Here is a 19,573-nt window from a genome sequence, read left to right on the forward strand (position 1 = left end):
ATGCTGGTTTTGGACCTCTTTAAAATGTTTTAGAGTATATAGAGGTAAATAAGCATAAGAATGTAAGCCCTGGCCTTACTGGCCAACCCAAAGGCCTCGGCTGCTTCCCAAGTTGGGGTAGGCAGCAGCTCCTGTTTCAAAGGAAAACTTCGGGATTTGAAGAATACCCCAAATATTCTCTAGAACACATATCTGTAATTTATTTATATTATGTCAATGTCTGTCTCCCCCTCTAGACTGTAAGCTTGTTGTGGGCAGGGAATGTGTTTTATTTTTATAGAGTACTTTCTCAAGTGCTTAGTACAGTGCTTTGCACACCGCAACCGCTCAATAAATACGACTGAATGAACGAATCAACGCATACTCTGATATGTTTTCTCTTTTCAGCCACTTCAGTTTCTCCCAGTTGGAGGGCTTCCTGGAGGTTTGTTTTTGTCTGCATCAGGCTCTCCTGGAGCAGACGCAGTTCCTCCTTTTTCTCTCCCAGTTGCCTGCCCAAGGTCCTGTCCTGCTGCTGCAGAGCTGCTTTCTACATTGAAGAAAAGGGAAAAAAACTGGAGTTTAAAGGTTTGACATCTAAGCCAAGAGAACACAAACTTCAAGATGAGTGTCTTTAAGTCAGTCCCCGTCTGAACTGAGAAGTGAACATATTTTCCACAACTAAAAACGTCAGCAATCACTTGTGGGAAATACTTTTTCTACTTCCACTTTATCTGTTTTATTCCTATTTTCTGGAAACTGCGTGATCCTGCCCCTATAATTAGGTATGGTTGGGTTTTTTTTAACTTTGTGCCATGACGGTAGTCCTTTCTGGATTCCTTTACAACAACATTGTTCAACACAACTTTGCTTCTTTAAAGCTATGCTCATTTCTTTTTTACCTGGCTATGATACATAGACATGAATGGAAGAACCCCCAACATCTCAAATTAAATCTTGCCAGTTTTGGTAATCATCATCATTATCATCTTCATCATCAGTGGTATTTATGGAGTGCTTACTGTGGGCAGAGCACTGTACCAAGCACTGGGGAGAGTCCTTCGGAGACGGCAGACATGTTCCCTGCCCACAATGAGCTCACAGTCTTGAAGGGGAGAGAGACACTAATACAAATAATTTGTAAGCAGTTTCATTAAAAATGCTTTACAGTAAAATTTTTTTTTATAATAGAAGCTATTTCTTCTGTGCCCAACTGAATGGTAGGTAAAGTTGAAATAATTTCCATTTTGGGATTCAGATTGCTGAATGGGGTGAGGAATCATTTTGCTTCTTTCCAGGTGACTACGCAACTCACCTGATGAGCCAGGATTTCATTTTGATTGGTTTTCCACAAGCCTCCCTGAATTTCACCCAATCAATCAGTGGTATTTATGGAGTCCTTATTATGTGCAGAGCACTGTACAAAGCACTTGGGCACAATATAACAGAGTTGGTAGACATGTTCTGTATTAACAATCAGCTTACAGTCTAGAGGGGAAAAAGACCCTTCACCCTTTTATTTCATCTGCCTTTTTGGGAACCCAAACCCTGTGGTTGCCAAGGGAAATCAGTCCATTTTATCTTGGGGAGACTATACAACTCCAAAAGAATGCGAAGTCTACTTTCTAATTTCTTTTTAATGAACAGACCTTATTTTTCAACCTTTCCAGCTCCACTTTTTTGTCTTGGAGGAGATGGTCAGATTCTTTAAGGATCTGGAGATGATGCTCCTCACTCCCTTCAGCAATTTCTATGTCACTGTGCAATTTCTGAAGCCTGTAAGAGTACAATTAGGATTAAAATCTGTGCCCCAAAAGATCATCCTTCTCTATATAACAACAGGGATACCTTTCCATTCACAATCAGAATACTAACCCGTCTGTTAGTTTTCCTATCTTCTGGCCCAAAGATTGGAATTCTGAATCTCTTGCAGACACTAGTTTGTTGATTTCCTTCAAGATTCCTTCTTGTTCAAGCTTGTGCTGTTCTAAATCGCTCGCATCTGCCTGGAGCAATCTGAAACACATTCCATTACTCATCATATAGCAGTACGCTTCTGTCATGCACAGAAGCTTCTCTTCATTTCCCTCTTTAAGTCTGGGGCTGACATATTCCAGGTACCTTAACTGCTGATCTGCTTTCACCAGCTGAACAGCAGTCTCCTGAGCTCTTCTCTCTAATTCCTCAGCATCTGTTTCAGTTCGTGACAAACGCCTCTTGGCTTCACTGTACTTCTGAATCGTTTCTTTGGTCTAAAAATAAAGAACCGTTGACAACAATTCCCATCAACCTGAAGTGGAAAGGAGGAGCCTTTGGCTGGCTGTCAGCTCCGCTCTTCCAAACAGTCCTTCATTGTTCTGGTTCCCTCCCTGCCCCTAGCATTACTGACTGGGAGAAGTGGGAAGGGGGAAGAAAGGAATGGGGATACGGAGGAGACAGAAAGGAGGGCTTTGCCCTGCCACTGCCAACATCTATGGTCGTCTGCCCTGCACCTGCTGGCCCTTGCAGCAGCTCCTGATACCTCTGAGCTCGCTTCTGGCCACTCTGATGCAACCTTATCCAAGTTAAAAAGTGTCCCAGTCAGGACATCCCACCGCCCAAAAGGGTCCCTCAGGGCCTGTAGCCCTGGGGCGGCAACTCTGCCTACTCCAGTTCTGCCATGACATTAAAACACGTGAGAAACACTGAATTCCTCTGCAAGCTTCCTTTATACGCTTTCCTGGACTCTGGACGTGATCCTGTCCACCTTCAGTTGAAATCCACTATTTCTAAAGAATAGTTTCATTACAATATTTTTCTTTTGTAGCAATTAGTTTAAAACTAAATGTTAGACTAGGTTGACTGAAAAACTGTAATTCTTGCTCTGACCCTGAAGGTCAATGCATTTATATTCAGTTTGGCCAAGGGCTTCCTTCCAAAGATGTCCCACAGAAAGAAAATGTGATGAAATCCCCCAACTTCATGACTATTAGTAAAATGAACTGGTAAAGTTCACTAACCTCAGAGATGCAAAGGAGGCCTTTTCTTAGATAAGCAGAATGAAAGCAAGGCAGGGATTTCCTTCCCAACAAAGTTAACAGCTTGGTTTATGACAGGGAAGAAATTTTTGTTCAGTCTAGACCAGCCAAATGGCTTCATATAGCTCAAAATTTTTTCTGTTTGTACTTGTATAAACTGTCTGGGTAACTCTCTCGGATCACAGCCTAGTAGTTCAAATTTCTTAACAGTTTAATACTTTTTCCAGAAACTTTCCTCTCCCATATGCACGGCAATATTGGGTGAAATTGTCTAATTTCACTGCTAGACATATGAACATTCAATGAAAGCTGCGAAACAGAAATGGCTGCAACTGACAAACTTCTTTTGTATCTTCATAATCAGAACTATGGGAAAAGAGCAACTCCCTTAACGAACTGGTCCCCGGAACAAACAGATTTACTTTCTCTCGTGAGCGGGCAAGTTCATTTTCAGCCTCAGCCAGAAGTCGATCTGCTTCCCTGAGTTCAGCTCGGCGCTTCAGGAGAGTCTTTTCAATGCATTCAATTTCATCTACAATGTCTTCGTGATGTTGCAGGGAATTTTCTATTTTTAGTTCTTTAACAAGACCGTCCATGTGTCCTTCAATAAAATCCCTGAAAAATTTCACAAAAATCGAACATTGAACTCCTGCCCATTTGTTTTACATAAATGTTACTTAGTTTAATACAGTGGGACCGTGGATGAATTCTTAATGAATTCACCTTTTTATTCTTCAAAACGTTTAGTGAACGGCTACACCCCTGTTGATCAGTATCAGTTGTAATAAAATAACAATACCACCATTTTTCTTGAACCAACTGCACATTCTGGGCTAACAGTCTTACTTGCGCTTGTTCTGTTTTTGGATTCTCTTATGCAAGTTTGCTACTTCGTACTCTAACTCTTCTCTTTCATGCAAGAGATCTTCAATGTGTTGATGGAGCTCTTCCATTCCTTTAATCGACTGCTCCTCCTTCTTAGACACTCTTGCCCATTTATCTGTCTTTCTCTGAGACTTTAAATGATGCACAAGGTCTTCCAGTCTAGAAATCTCATTCTCCTAAACATAAATGAAAGCACAAGTTATTGCAAAGAAACAGAAGAGAACACCAGAACTGCAGCAAGAGATTTCTCAGGGATACTATAAATATTCTATTAAATAATAATAATGATGGCATTTGTTAAGCGCTTACTATGTGCGAAGCACTGTTCTAAGTGTTGGGGGTGGATACAAAGGTGATCAGGTTGTCAAACGTGGGGCTCACAGTCTTAATCCCCATTTTACAGATGAGGTACAGACGAGAAGAGACTTGCCCAAAGTTACACAGCTGACAAGTGGCGGAGTCGGGATTAGAACCCATAACCCCTGGCTCCCAAGCCCGTGCTCTTTCCACTGAGTCACGCCGCTTCTCTAAATGAGTAAATGTAGAATTCAATATACATAAATTCTTATTCATACTCATCCTCAGTAGAGAGGATGACTCAGGATCAGTAGTGAGGATGAGTAGGAATTCGCATTTATATGCTAGAGATAGATGATTTATGGGTTTATATGACTTGAGATGCTGGAAATTAATCAGGGAAGGTGACCTTTCAGAAGTACTACGGTCTGATGGATTTGGAGGGGGGATGGATTTCCACGTCAGGGTAACAGCACAAGAAAGGAGATGGAGGCGGGAAAGTCGAGAGCGAAGAACAGTTACAAGATTAGCTTGGGAGGAATGAAGAGAGTGGACTAGGAGTACCAGGTGAGGAAAGAATACATCTACATAAATAATGTAATCTTAGAAAACTTGATAAAATACTTGTCAGGTCTGACAACATTAAATTTTAAACTGATAGAGTTTCAAATGGGGTCATGAAACTATGAATATGATTTAACTGATTGTACTGTATCCCTAAATTGGCACTTTTTAAAAGCTCCTTCAAATTACCTAAACTGAACCTCTCAAAAGCCAGCTGCCTGTCTTGATTGGTCACTGGCTGACCCTCCAAGCTCTCCAACGATCTGAGGGGAAATATGGTATACAGATCGTAATGAGGAAGATTTGTAATTGGGTTGTCAGCAAGGAATAAGGAAGTCAAATCTTTCAGTGCTTTCAATCTGGCAACATTCTGGAGTGATGATGGTGGTAAAACCTATCAAATTCATATTTTGTAGCAGTTTTGCTTCAACTAAAATTACCCAATAAAATGTCTTCTATCTTTAAAATCAATTGATCAGTAGTATTTATTGAGCACTAACCGTGTGCAGAGCACTTTACTAAGTGCTTGGGAGAGTACACCAAAGTTGGTAGACACATTCCCCTGCCCACAATAGTTGGAAAGCTCGTTTCTTACCTGTCTCTTACAAGTACAGATCTAGAGCAAGAAATGCACATATTCTATTGGATCCTAGCCCTCAGAAATGTCTCAGCATTTTATTTTTACAGCTTGGCTTAGAGGAAAGAGCATGGGCTTGGAAGTCAGAGGACATAGGTTCTAATTTCAGCTCCGCCACTTGTCTGCTGTTTGACTTTGGGCAAGTCACTTAACTTCTCTGTGCCTCAGTTATCTCATCTGTAAAATTGGGATTAAAAGTGTGAGCCCCACATGCGACAACCAGATTACCTGGTACCTGGTATTACCTGGGGGATGTAGCTCAGTGGTAGAGCGCATGCTTTGCAGGTATGAGGCCCCGGGTTCGATCCCCGGCATCTCCATTGATTTTTAACATTAGCCAAAGTTTTAGAATTAAAGAGTTACCTTCCTTCAAAGTAACTGTGTTCTCACAAAATATTACTGTAGTAATTCTTCGGGCAATCGGAATTAATGAAATAATCATGACTTTTCTTTTAGACTGTGAGCCCGCTGCTGGGTAGGGACTGTCTCTATATGTTGCCAACTTGTACTTCCCAAGCGCTTAGTACAGTGCTCCGCACACAGTAAGCACTCAATAAATAGGATTGATTGATTGGTAGCTACCCAGCGTTTAGAACATTGCTTGGCACATAGTAAGTGCTAGCCCCACTAGATAAATTTAGTCTTGGTACTACGGAACACCTTGAAGAACTAAGAAAGGCATTAAAATATGATGCAGACCCCCATGACCGTCCTTCTGAAGGGAGAGAATGGACTGTTGCTTTGATCAGGATTATTGAGAGGCCCCAGGACTCCCCCTTCCAAATATGCTGCTTAGCTACTTACTTTTGCCTAGTTGTTTTGGATTGTTGACCCTGTTACCTACTTTTTAAATTTACTGTCCTTTTCTGTATCTGTTTATCCCCACTCAGGCGGTAAGCTCCTGTTTGAGGTTTCTGACTTAATTATCCTGTATCCACCCTGGAACTTAGCACATAGTAAGTGCTTAATACACTTGGTATTAATACACTTAATACTTAAGCTTAATACACTTAGTACAGTGCTCTGCACACAGTAAGCGCTCAATAAATACGATTGATTGATTGATTAATACATGACTGAAAATCTTTTGTGTTCCAGGGATACAAGCACGATCAGGATTGAAAGGAGAGAGAAGAACATGTCTCCAGAGTTCGAGGATGATTCCCTATAATTTTATGCTGGGACCCAACAGAAAGCCCTCTAGACTCTACACTTGTTGTTATTCTGTACTCTCCCAAGTGCTTAGCCCAGTGCTCTGCACACAGTAAACACTCAGTACATTACTGACTGACAATTGGCATTTTGAAATGAGTTCTCGGAAGAAGTTGGGCGCTTGCTGCTGCTCTACCCCACACCTGATCTCTCCATGCACCCAAAAGGATCAATCAATCGGTGGTATTTACTGAGCGTTTACTACATGCAGTACTCTGCACTAAGCACTAATAAAACAGAGTTGGTAGACTCGATCCCTGACCTCAAAGAGCTTACAATCTAATGGAGGGTACAGATGTTAAAATGTGTTACAGGAAGGGGAAGCAGCAGATTAGAGGGATATCATCAATCATATTTATTGAGCGCTTAATGTGTGCAGAGCACTGTACTAAGCGCTTGGGAAGTACAAGTTGGCAACATATACAGACAGTCCCTACCCAACAGTGGGCTCACAGTCTAAAAGGGATATGTACATAAGTACTGAGAGAAGCAGCGTGGCTCAGTAGAAAGAGCACGGGTTTTGGAGTCAGAGGTCATGGGTTCAAATCCCAGCTCCGCCAACTGTCAGCTGTGTGACTTTGGGCAAGGCACTTAACTTCTCTGTGCCTCAGTTACCTCATCTGTAAAATGGGGATTAAGACTGTGAGCCCCCCATGGGACACCCTGATCACCTTGTAACCTCCCCAGCACTCAGAACAGTGCTTTGCACATAGTAAGCGCTTAATAATGCCATCATTATTTACTGTTATTACTGTGGGGGTGGGATCATCATCATCAATCGTATTTATTGAGCGCTTACTATGTGCAGAGCACTGTACTAAGCGCTTGGGAAGTACAAATTGGCAACATCTAGAGACAGTCCCTACCCAACAGTGGGCTCACAGTCTAAAAGGGGGAGACAGAGAACAAAACCAAACATACTAACAAAATAAAATAAATAGAATAGATATGTACAAATAAATTAAATAAATAAATAATAAATTAAATAAATTTAATTTATTTAAATTATTTATCTTTAATAAATAAATTATTTATTAAAATTTATTTACCTAAAAGGGGGAGACAGAGAACAAAACCAAACATACTAACAAAATAAAATAAATAGAATAGATATGTACAAATACATTAAATAAATAAATAATAAATTTAATAAATTTAAATTATTTAAATTATTTATCTTTAATAAATAAATTATTTATTAAAATTTATTTACCTAAAAGGGGGAGACAGAGAACAAAACCAAACATACTAACAAAATAAAATAAATAGAATAGATATGTACAAATACATTAAATAAATAAATAATAAATTTAATAAATTTAAATTATTTAAATTATTTATCTTTAATAAATAAATTATTTATTAAAATTTATTTATCTAAAAGGGGGAGACAGAGAACAAAACCAAACATACTAACAAAATAAAATAAATAGAATAGATATGTACAAATAAATTAAATAAATAATTAATTAATTAATTAATTAATTAATTAATTAAATATTTAATTAATTAATTAATTAATTAATTAAATATTTATTAGATGTGTATCAAAGTGCTTAAGTTCAGACTCAACACACGGGGATGCCAAATAGGGTGGGGAAATGAGGGATGGCAAGGGAGCAGGTAGCCGTCCCCATGGGTCTATGATGATGCTCAGGCATAGCCCTTGAAATCTCACACGAGGAAAACAGAAGGTTACTTTGATAAGACCCGAAAACAAATCAAACTGCAGGAACCAGAAGACAAAGGAGTTCAAGCACCCTGCCATTTTCCAATTATAAGTCAATAAGACTTTGACGCAACGCCTCTTTCTTACCAAGTTATGATGTTCAGGAACATTGCAGTGAAGCACTCCCACCGGGATGAGAGGGACGGAAAAGTTGGGTGGGGGAGGGCCGTAAACGAGGTGGGCCCCAGCGGGAGGAGGTCCATAAATAACAGTTCCTGGGGCATGTGGTCTGCCGCTGGCTGGCACAGGAGGAGGAGGAGGACCGTAGATTACAGTTCCCTGGGGGACAGGGGCCCCATCTGGAAGGACGGTATAAATAACGGAACCAGGAGGAGGCATAAAGAGAGGCTCGGCCGGAACGTCCAATTCGCTCTCTGCCCCGCTATCTTCTCCGCTGCCTCCATCTTGAAAAAATGAAATGGAGAAAAGGGTATAATAATAATAATGACGGCATTTATTAAGCGCAAAGCACTGTTCTAAGCACTGGGGAGGTTACAAGGTGATCAGATTGTCCCACGGGGGGGGGGGGCTCACAGTTTTAATCCCCATTTTACAGATGAGGTAACTGAGGCCCAGAGAAGTTAAGTGACTTGCCCAAAGTCACACAGCCGACAGTTGGCAGAGCCGGGATTTGAACCCACGACCCCTGACTCCAAAGCCCGGGCTCTTTCCACTGAGCCACGCTGCTTCTCTAGTCAAAACCATTTCTGCTGAACAGGTGAGCTGTGCTGTTTCAGCACACAGGCCGCGTGGAAAGTACTTATTGAGTAAAGATTTTTCAAAGCCAAATGCAGTTTTTTTAAAAATTCTTCATTTCGGTGCAGAGTTTTTCAATCGTAAGTGCTTATGTGACAATGCACTTACCTCTATTAAAATGAGATCTCTGTAGTCCTTTTCTGACTGGCGAATAAATCCAACATCCTTCTGCAGGAAGGGGCCTTGTGGTTTTCTTTTGCCTGCCCCGAGCAGGCTCTTCTCTAGCAGGGTTGGAGGCTGTGCACTTCAACCCAACTCCAGAATCTTTGGTACTGTGTGAACTGGGACTGGAAACCTAAATAAGATGAAATATCAACACCGCGGCATTCACTGAAAATGCAAACTAAGATTTAGCTCTTCACTTGTGAACCTGGTGAAATAATTATAGTTTCTGGGGTTGGGACACCTGCAAAGCTGTTGCTTTCCTATGACTACAATTCAGACTGTTGAGCTGCTGGTGTTGTCACCAATGAGAAGAAATTATCATTAGGACACAGAATATAGTAGGTTCCTCATGATGTTTCCAATCCCATTAACTCAAAACCCATCATATTTGCTAAATCAACATCACTGTCGCCCTTCTGGTCTTCAGTGACTTTGAAATGCATGTAAGGAATAATGTTTCATGAAAATGAAGCATTAGGGAAATTCCACATTAACCGACCAAAAAAAAAAGTGAGGGAACACATCTCATTTGGCACAAATAATAATAATAATGGTATTGGTTAAGTGCTTACTATGTGCCAAGCACTGTTCTAAGCACTGGGGGAGATACAAGGTAGTCAGGTTGTCCCACATGGGGCTTACAGTTTCAATCCCCATTTTACAGATGAGATAACAGGCACAGAGAAGTTAAGTGGCTTGCCCAAAGTTACACAGCAGACAAGTGGTGGAGCCAGGATTAGAACCCACTTCCTCTGACTCCCAAGCCTGTGCTCTTGTCACTAAGCCACGCTTTTTCAAACAAAAAGCAGATGAGCAATTTATCAGACGAAACTGGGTTCAACGCACTTGAACAATAAAAATCTACATTAATAATAAAAGCTCAACGGTACAAAAAAAAAAATTGACCCTGTGACTCTCGGAACAAAAAAAGTCACCCTATACTTTGTGAGAGAATGGGACCCTGCCTTAGTAAAGCCACTCTGGAAACTAAAGAGAAACCTGGAGACTGCCCAGAAAAGGGCCCGTACTGGAATGAGCATCTTATCATCATCAATCATATTTATTGAGCGCTTACTGTGTGCAGAGCACTGTACTAAGCGCTTATCACTAAGCATCTTATCACTGAGTCTGCTCAGAATAATCTAGAATAAGGATTTAAAGGTGCAGATAGCCTTGTGCATCCCACACAAAGTCCTCATTTTCCCCTTTAATTACAGAAAGCTGCCCATTTGTGAGAAAGTTAATTTATCTAGAGCATTAAAAATAAACTTGGTTACAATGGTTCCCACTGGTTAGAAGCCCTATAAGAATTTAAGAGGGGCCGTAATTACTTTTCTCAAATACAAAAAAATTCAGGATTACCACTCTACCCTCCCCAAGTCAATGCTAAATTTTCCCTACTTTAGATGATGACGATGGTGGCATAAAGTACCAATATCCTCTTCTTCTGAAAGGATCTGCTATGCTGGTGATATAATCACTCTGGTGAGAAAGGACACTTCGGAGGGTTGCAATTTCATCCAATAAATTCTCTATTCCTCCTTTGGTATCTACGAAGAAACGACATCTTCCAAACTTAGTGTGCAAATCATATCGGCTTGCTCTCTATGAAAACTTTTATGAGCTCAGTATACTGCTTGCTTTTAGTCTTACGTTTTTGAAGGTGCTATACGTGTTACTGAAATTCAGGGATATATTTACAAGAAAATCATCTCTTTCTGGTTTCATTGAAATATTTTAAACAATTACCTGGAATGTCAGGAAGAAAAGCGGTAGGATAGGTCTGATCTAAGAACTTAGGAACCAGTGACAAATCTTTACAATGATCTCAAAATAGTTTTTCAATATTTCCCTATTTTCACAGACAAATTTGGATAACTATATGCTAAAATGGGAGTTGCTGGCTCCCTGGAGTTCAGGCTCAGTAACGTTAGTTTACTGAAGAAATGTAGTACACTCCCAGGAGGCACAAGGGCAGGTCAAAATCTTATTGAAGCTACATCTACTCTAAAAAGCCTTCCTAGACTAAGCCCCATTTTTCCTCCTCTCCCACTCACTTCTGCGTCACTCTGACTTGCTCCCTTTGCTCTTCCCCAGTCCCAGCCCCACAGCACTTATGAACATATCGGTAATTTTATTTATTTGTATTGATGTCTGTCTCCCCCCACTATCAATCGTATTTATTGAGCGCTTACTGTGTGCAGAGCACTGTACTAAGCACTTGGGAAGTACAAGTTGGCAACATATAGAGACAGTCCCTACCCAACAGTGGGCTCACAGTCTAAAAACTAGACTGTAAGCTCGTTGTGAGCAGGGAATGTCACTGTTTATTGTTATACTGTACTTTCCCAAGCACTCAGTGCTCTGCAAACAGTAAGCGCTCAATAAATAGGACTGAATGACTAAATGAATGATAGGGAGCTGTTGTTCCTTTTTCCCTATATTTTTCCTCTAGACTGTAAACCTGTGCGCAGGAATCATGTATACTGTATTCAATAAAGTGCTCAAAAAAATACAATTGAGACCCCAAAGCTCTGGGGTAATGTGTTCTGACAGTTCACAGGTAGTGCTAATGTGGAGGGCACTGACACAGATTTGGGGTAGGAAAGATTAGGGTATGGAGGAGGGGAACAGGGAAAAAGAGAAGAAGTTTACAAAGAGGAAAGAAGTGAGCAAGGAGGGGTTGTGGAAAGGAGAGAGACGGAGAGACAGAGAGAGATGGAGAGAGAGAGAGAGAGAGAGAGAGAGAGAGAGAGAGCGAAAAGGAGAGGAATTAGGAAATAGGGAGATTGAGAGGTATTGAGAGAAGTGGAGAGACCAGAAGGAGGAAGAGCAGGAGAGCCAGGATAAAGGGGAAATGAAGATCAGGAAACAGAGGGCAATGTAGTAAGGCACCTGAAGGAAGACAAGAATGACCAAGGGTTATAGAGAAAGAAAACCACAAAAAAGGGAGATGGATGACAGAAAATGGGCAGTGAGGACTGGGAATGAAGAGAGGCACCTTAAGGGGATGAGAAGGACACAGAAGACACCCCACTCTCAGCCCCACAGCACTTATGTATACACCTGTAACAGACATTATTTAATGTCTGTCCCCCTCTCTAGATTCTAAGCTCCTTGTGGGCAGGAAACAACATGCTTACGAAAGCTATTATTTTGTACTCTCCCTAGAGCTTAATACAATACTATACACAGAGTAAGTGCTCAATAAATTTAACTGATGTCATAGTGCATATTGCTCAGTTGGAAAGACCAGTTTTTATCAAAAACCCCAGTAACAGTAAGGCCTAAAATTATAGTTTAAACTTACCTGTTTCCTTTTTCTGAGAATTTGTCGATATGGAAAGAACAGTAGCATAGTTTATTCCTACTCCTAATGTAAGGACCTTTTTTGATACATCTACTGTATTTTTCTAAACAAGCAATAATATCCTTTCTTTGCCCAGGTTAGATGATGGACTTTCTCCTTTGTCCTTTTGCCATCTAATCTCTGTCCTCCTGTACTAATACCTTGGGAGAGTACAACTGTTGGTAGACATGTTCCCTGCCCAGGCTAATGTTCTTTCCACATACAAAAATTCTCAGAAAAAAACGAAAACAGAGGTAGATATAATCTATACATAATTTTAGTCCTTACTGTCACTGGGGAATTGATAAAAATAAGTCTTCCCAATTGAACAATACGCACTGCTAAGACATTCCCTTGCTCCCTTTTTTCCTCTTTGTAATCCTCTTCTCTTTTCCCTTCCTATTCCCTTAACATTTTCCCTATCCCTGTTCCCCTCCTCACTCTCCTCCATAGCACCATTCTTTCCTACCCCAAATCTGTGCCAGTGCCTTCCACATTTGCACTGCCTCTAAGCTGTAACCAGAACACACTACCCCAGTGCCTTTGGGTCCAATATCAATCAGTTGTATTTATTGAACTTAACAGTCTAGAGGGGGAGAGAGACTTTAAAATAAATTATGGGTACTGGACTTAAGTGCTGTGGGGCTGAGAGCGGTTTGTTGTCTTCTGTGTCCTTCTCATCCCCTTAAGGGGAGTGGAGGGGAGATGGAGAATAGAAGGGAACCCACCTTAAGTGAACACTTACTACGTGCAGAGCACTGTACTAAGCACTTGGGAGAGTATTATACAACAGAAATAGTAGACATGTACCCTGGCCATAAGCAGCTTAAAGTCTAGAGACATGTGGAAAATTCAGAACAGTGACTACAGAGGTGATGATACGATTCTATACAGAATTTATTTATAAGCAAAGTTCCCTTTGTGACACTAGCCCAGAACGGGATGAGCAAACTGAAGACTTTTGCAAAGAGATCATCTCATTGACAGGAGGTGGCAAGAAAGAGAAGGCAGTGGTCAAAGGGAACCCTGGAATGGTCAATAAAAAAATTAAAATGGATACTTTACCTGACCTTGTGTGGTCCAGTACATCCCTTAGTCTTTCAATCTCTGCCCTTTGTCTTTTCATGGTCTGATTTAACTGATCAATATCCAGCATGTGGGAGTTGGACACAATTGTACAAGCATCTTTCTCCAGCTCAACTTGAAACTATTGAAACAATGAAAAAGGCCCAATTAAATCCCCACAAATAGCACCTGACCTTGCAAATAAGTAATATTCAGAACTAGCTGAACCTCAGGAAACATTCTGGGAACTTCAACAATGGTCTGGCTCCTCCCATGTTTCCGCTTTCTGTTAGCTGAACATGCTTATCTGCTCTGTTCATTCTAATCTTATCAACTCTCTTCTTAGATCCTCTGTGCCCCCCTTCTCTTCCTGTACCACTTGTCTCTTCTGATTGTGATACTTCTGTCCCTCTCCTGGTTCCTCATCTCCACTCTCCACCCTTGTAATATTCTCCCTTTTACTATTCCTTCCCCCCATCCCCTTCCCCCATCCCCTCTTTTTAGGCCCTTTTCCCCTCTTCTCTCCTAAAGACTTTTTTTTTAGTCTTTTCCTCTACATTTTGTCTCTCCTTTAAGATCTCTTACCTCCCACCCTTCCAATCCCACTCTTCTTTTATCCATTCATTTCCCATTAACCACCATCTCCTGGTCTCCTCCTCCCCCACGTCTTCTTGGGTTTCTTCCAGGATTGAAATAGGACTATGCTTCCCCTCCCCAGAGCTTTTAAAGCAGGATGGACATCCAGGGCCAATTTGTTCTGCCTCCTGGAGAGGGAAAGGGGCCAGAGGTAGAGCCAAGATGGGGGTTACACCTTTCGCCCTTGCTGGGAGGATGAGGAAGATGACATCACGGCCATGTTTCCTGTCCTCACAGGGCAGCAGAAGCTGAGGATGAGTGAAGGCTGTTGGATCAAGATCTGCAACCATGGCCCCAGTTTGGGGTAATGGCGGCAGAGAGAGCAGCTATGGCTGAGATCGGTAGATCCTTGCTGAGAGTAGTGTGGAGATGTCCTTTGGGGACGCGCCCTGCTATGGGGACATGGAAGCTGAATGCAGTCTGCTTCTAGGGGATTCTCTGATTGTCTGGGCAGAATGGACCAGGATGAGCAAGCAGGTGGACAGTTCCTCTTCCCGAGGGTTAGGGGAAGGGACGAGAGGACCCTGGTTTTTGGAGGGCACCAGCGGTGGACAAGGAGAAGGCGTTCCTCCTTTTGTACCTTTTGCTTCCTTATCTTCCCTTTGTATTCCCTCTTCTCTTCCCCCAAGCCTCTTCCACTCCTGCCCATAAGCTCAAATGAAAAATTGGCAGCACTGGGCGTCAAACCTTAAGGAAGACGTTAGAATTTTAAGTGAAAGGCTTCCTTCCAGTTCTTCAACATCATCATCGTCATTGTCACAATGGCATTTATTAAGTTCATGCATGAGACAGCTGTTCTGCTCTCTTACCTATCCTTCATACCATTCAAATCAGACTAAATTAAAAGCCCTGAGAAATTTGGAAATGAATTCCTCAAAAGCTAAATGTTTGTTTTTTTCCTGCAGAGAAAGAATGAACACCTCATCGATTTACCTGCTCTTCTTTTTCCTTTAGCAGACTTTGCAGCAGGTCTATCTCTGCTTCTGCTCTGGTAAGATCTTGGGCTGCCCGGGCTGCCTGCCTACTGAACTTTTCAGTCTCCTGCAATTGCTACAGGGAAAAGGCAAAGCTTTAGAAACAGTTTGTGCTATTATGCATCACAAAGTTCAAATTTACTACTGATATTTAGAAACTAGGCAAAAAGTTTAGTTTGTTATGAGGCTCTACTGGCTCACAGCTTTCACATATCTTTCCAGGTGGACACAACATAAAAATGTGTCAATACACTTGTTCATATACAAAATACCTGCCCAGAAGATTAGGGTTATGGTGCTAATGCATATTTTAAATACAACATTTCAATGAGAAGCAGCATGGCCTAGTGGATACAGCACAGGCCTGTGAGTCAGAAAGACCTGGGTTCTAATCCCATCTCTCCCACTTCTCTGCTGAGTGACCTTAGGCAAGTCACTTAACTTCCTGTGCCTCAGTTACCTCATTTGGAAAATGGGGAATAAGACTGTGAGCCCCATGTGGGACAGGGACTGTGCCCAACCTGATAAGTTAGTATATGCGCCAGCACTTAGTAAAGCGCCTGGCACGTAAGTGCTTAACAAATACCACTAAAAAAAATTAATGGTATTTATTGAGTGCTTACTGTGTTCAGAGCACTTTGTTAAGTGCTTGGGAGAATATAATATGATAGAGATGGCAGGCACAATCACTGCCCACAGTGAACTTACACACTAGAGGGGGAGACAGACATTAAAATAAATTAGAGAACGGAAATGACAGAGTATAAAGATATGAACATTAGGGCTGTGGGGCTGGGGTGAGTAACAAAGTGCTCAGGTTATACAAACCCAAGGGCATAAGAGATGCTGAAAAGAGGGTGAATAGGGAAAGTGACAGGAGGAAATGTGGAGGAGAGAAGGGAAGGGGCTGGAGAGGTAGATCTGGGAATCATCCACTTAAGAGATGGTAGTTGAAGCCATGGGAGTGATTGAGTTCTCCAAGGGAGTGGATGAAAATGGAGAACAGTAGGGGACCCAGAACTGGGCTTTGGAGGACTCCCATAGTTATGAGGTGTGAGGCAGAGGAGGAGCTGGCAAAAGAGACTGAGAAGGAGCAGCCAGAGAGGTGAGGAAAACATGGAAAGGACATGGTCAGTGAAGCCAAGCTAGAGAGGTTTTCCTGGAGAAAGGGGTTGTCCAGTGTCAAAGGCAGCTGAAAGGTCAAGGGGGATTCAGATGGAGTAGAGGTCACTGGATTTGGCAAGGAGATCACTGGTGACCTTAGAGGGGGCAGTTTCCGTGGAGAGGAGGAGCAGAAGCCAGTGTGATACAGATACAAGTACAAATATGGAGGAGAGGGATTGGAGGCCACAGGGGTAAACAACTCATTCAGGGAATTTGGTTCTATAGATAATAAATTTCAGCCCAAAATTGACACCTGTGTTCCACAGGTTTATACACATGAGCATATTCTCCTTATAAATGTGTGTACTGCAAGTGCTAACAAATCTTTACTGTGAACATCAGCCAAGCCAGGACTCACCTCGGCTCGCTCCTGGTTCATCTTGAGAACTGTTCCGTGAAGTGACTTGAGCTGATCTTTGGCAACAGTGAGCTCAGCAGTTGCTAGTTTATCAGAAGCAGCCATTGCTTTCTTTAAGTCCTTCAGCTCTTTATCCAGACCAAGAAACTGCTTTTGGGCCTTGGCATCTTCTAGCTTTTTCTAAAGTAAAAGGAAGACTGATTTAAAAAGGTGAGTCACCCGTTAGAAACTGATGGAAGGTCAAACCCATCGGTGGTGATAATGTCAACGCAGCCGCAAACCCCACCCCTCCCCAGAACAGTGAGGGGATTCAGAAGCTGCTTGACCTGTGCCATTCATCCATCAATCCCCTGGGCTCCTGAGACCCACTCTTAAATGCCAATGACCACATGCCCATCCCCAGGAAAGACTAAGGCTGCAAGACCCATGGAAAGCAGTGTGGCCTAGTGGCAAGAGCCCATGTCTGGGAGTGAGAGGACCTGGGTCCTAATCCCAGCTCTACCACTTACCTTCTGCATGACCTTGGGCAAGTCACCTAACTTCTCTGTGCCTCAGTTACCTCGTATGTAAAATGGGGATTAAATCCTCCTCCCTCCAATTAAGACTGCGAGCCCCACGTGGGACCAGGGCTGTTTCCAACCTGATAAACCTGTACCAACTCCAGTGCTTAGAACAGTGTGCGGTGCACAGGAAGCATTTAAGAAATACCATTAAAAAACAAATAAAAATACTCTCTCCACTCCACCAGAAACGAACAGGGGATTTAAGAGAGGCAGATACTATGCCAGAAGACTACCATTCGGCTGTCTTCCAAGTAACCCACCCTGGGCAACTGAGTCCCCTCTAAGTTGCACAGAGACCACAGCCACATACCATTCTCCAAAATGGAATAAAGCAGGGGTTCAGAAGCTGCCTTCTCAATTTATCACTTAATTTGGGCCTGCCTCCACACTGTTCCTTCCGATTCTTCACACCCCGTCTCTATCCCTGTTACTCTCTCCCCTACCCCACCAAGGCCCCACCGCTTCTCTCACAATGCCCTCTGGCACCTCACTTCTGTCTCGAATTCCCACCTACCATACTCTGCCCTCCCTTTCCCAATCTCCAATCTCCATTCAGCGTGACGGCATAGTGGATAGAACATGGGCCTGGGAGTAAGAAGGTCATGAGTTCTAATCCCAGCTCTGCCGCCTGTCTGCTGAGTGACCTTGGGCAAGTCACTTCACTTCTCTGGGCCTCAGTTACCTCATCTGTAAAATGGGGATTAAGACTGTGAGTTCCATGTGGGACAGGGACTGTGTCCAACTTGATTACCTTGTATCTGCTCCAGTGTTTAGAACAGTGCCTGGCACATAGTAAGTGCTTAACAAACACCATAATGTGGTATACGGGACCACAACTCCATCATGGGCAAACATCTCCTCATACCTGACCTGTTCCTGGCCTACTCACTGTTTCACCTAGCCTTCACCGAGACTTGGCTCTCACCTGATATCTCTCTCTCTCTCTCTCTTCCTTCCCTCACCACCACCCCCACAACATTTTCTCTCACTGTCCCCATCTCACAGGGAAAGGGAAATTCAAGTCTGTCACTTTTGATCTATTTTGCCCCCTTCTTCTCTTCCTTCGAATCCCACATTCCTCTCCTCTCTCACCCTTTACAGCTACTATTTGCAGTTATTTACCACCCTCTTAGTTCCACCTCTGCATTTCTTGCTGCTTTGGATGCCTTTCTCACTTCCTACTCTCACTCCCTTCTCCTACTCTGATCCTTGGGGACTTTAACTCCCATGTTGACGATACATCTGTATCCTTTTCAACTCTGCTGACCACTAGTTTCAGCCCACCTCAGCCACTCACCAACACGGACAAACACCTCTAAGCAATGCCTAATTTCTAGCCTCACAAACTCTGATTTGCCAATCCCCAACAACGACTTTCTACTTTCTATCTGCCACTTCACCCACATTTTCTGACCCTCAGAATTTGGTCTCTTACCATGACCTCCACAGGATAGACCCATTCCACCTGGCCCAAGCTATTTCATCCCTCCCGAACTCCATACCATCCTTAGAGATGAAAATAGCATCCTCAATTCTAGCTTCTCTATCAATCTCAAATCCCTTACCCTAACATCCCTTTGTCACTCTTGCACTTCCAACCCTCTTGCCCTCAATCACTGCTGCAGTCCAATTCCTCTGCTCACACCTGTGCGGGGGCAATCCAGGCTCTGAGACAACTTCTGCCACTACAAATTCACTGCTGTGCTAAAACGCAATCATTTCCTGTTCAACTATTCTACTATTCCTCCTTAACTGAGCCCCATACATGCAAACCCCACCAACTTCTTCAAACCTTCAATCTCCCTCCTGAAATCTCCACTCTCCCACCACTGCCCTGTCTAATCCTGATGACTTCACCAACTATTTGTTTGCAAAAATCAAAGCCATCAGGTGTTAACTTTCCTAAAATCCATTACCCCCCCCCACTCCCCGAACACTCCAGTGCAGCTTGTCTTCCTCCTGCTTCCCAGCTGCTTAATGGGAGTTCTCCTGCCTTCTCCTTAAATCCATCCCCTCTCCTTGAGCCTCAAACCCAATCCTGCCTCATCTCCAAAAAATCACTTGCTCCTGCTCTCTTTTCTGTCCTGACAGATGTTTTCAACTTCTCATTCTGCAGGAGCTCCTTCTATTCTGCTTTTAAATGTGTTCATTCTAAAAAAGTCTTCCTTCAACCTCACGGCCCCCTCCAACTCTCTCTCCATCTCTCTGCTCCCATTCCTACCC

At 42.6% G+C, this 19,573-nt stretch overlaps 1 protein-coding gene and 1 non-coding gene across 3 annotated transcripts in view; one reads left to right on the forward strand and one right to left on the reverse strand.

Moving 5' to 3' along the window:
* CNTRL (centriolin) overlaps positions 1 to 19,573 on the reverse strand; it is a 77,006-nt gene that overhangs the window by 19,186 nt on the left and 38,247 nt on the right. For both annotated transcript variants that reach the window (XM_038744725.1, XM_038744724.1), the window contains exons 19-30: positions 16,788 to 16,967; positions 15,225 to 15,341; positions 13,656 to 13,797; positions 10,643 to 10,791; positions 9,185 to 9,371; positions 8,408 to 8,724; positions 3,843 to 4,057; positions 3,419 to 3,611; positions 2,101 to 2,231; positions 1,855 to 1,995; positions 1,629 to 1,755; positions 365 to 529 (exon numbers count right to left, since the gene is read on the reverse strand). In XM_038744725.1, the coding sequence (XP_038600653.1) occupies positions 365 to 529; positions 1,629 to 1,755; positions 1,855 to 1,995; positions 2,101 to 2,231; positions 3,419 to 3,611; positions 3,843 to 4,057; positions 8,408 to 8,724; positions 9,185 to 9,371; positions 10,643 to 10,791; positions 13,656 to 13,797; positions 15,225 to 15,341; positions 16,788 to 16,967 (2,064 nt within the window). The remainder of the gene's footprint in view (positions 1 to 364; positions 530 to 1,628; positions 1,756 to 1,854; positions 1,996 to 2,100; positions 2,232 to 3,418; positions 3,612 to 3,842; positions 4,058 to 8,407; positions 8,725 to 9,184; positions 9,372 to 10,642; positions 10,792 to 13,655; positions 13,798 to 15,224; positions 15,342 to 16,787; positions 16,968 to 19,573) is intronic.
* On the forward strand, positions 5,628 to 5,699 carry TRNAA-UGC. The gene has a single exon. It is a non-coding gene; the product is annotated as a tRNA-Ala (tRNA).

This window comes from Tachyglossus aculeatus, chromosome 4 (assembly GCF_015852505.1).
Source record: "Tachyglossus aculeatus isolate mTacAcu1 chromosome 4, mTacAcu1.pri, whole genome shotgun sequence".
Lineage (NCBI taxonomy): Eukaryota > Metazoa > Chordata > Mammalia > Monotremata > Tachyglossidae > Tachyglossus > Tachyglossus aculeatus.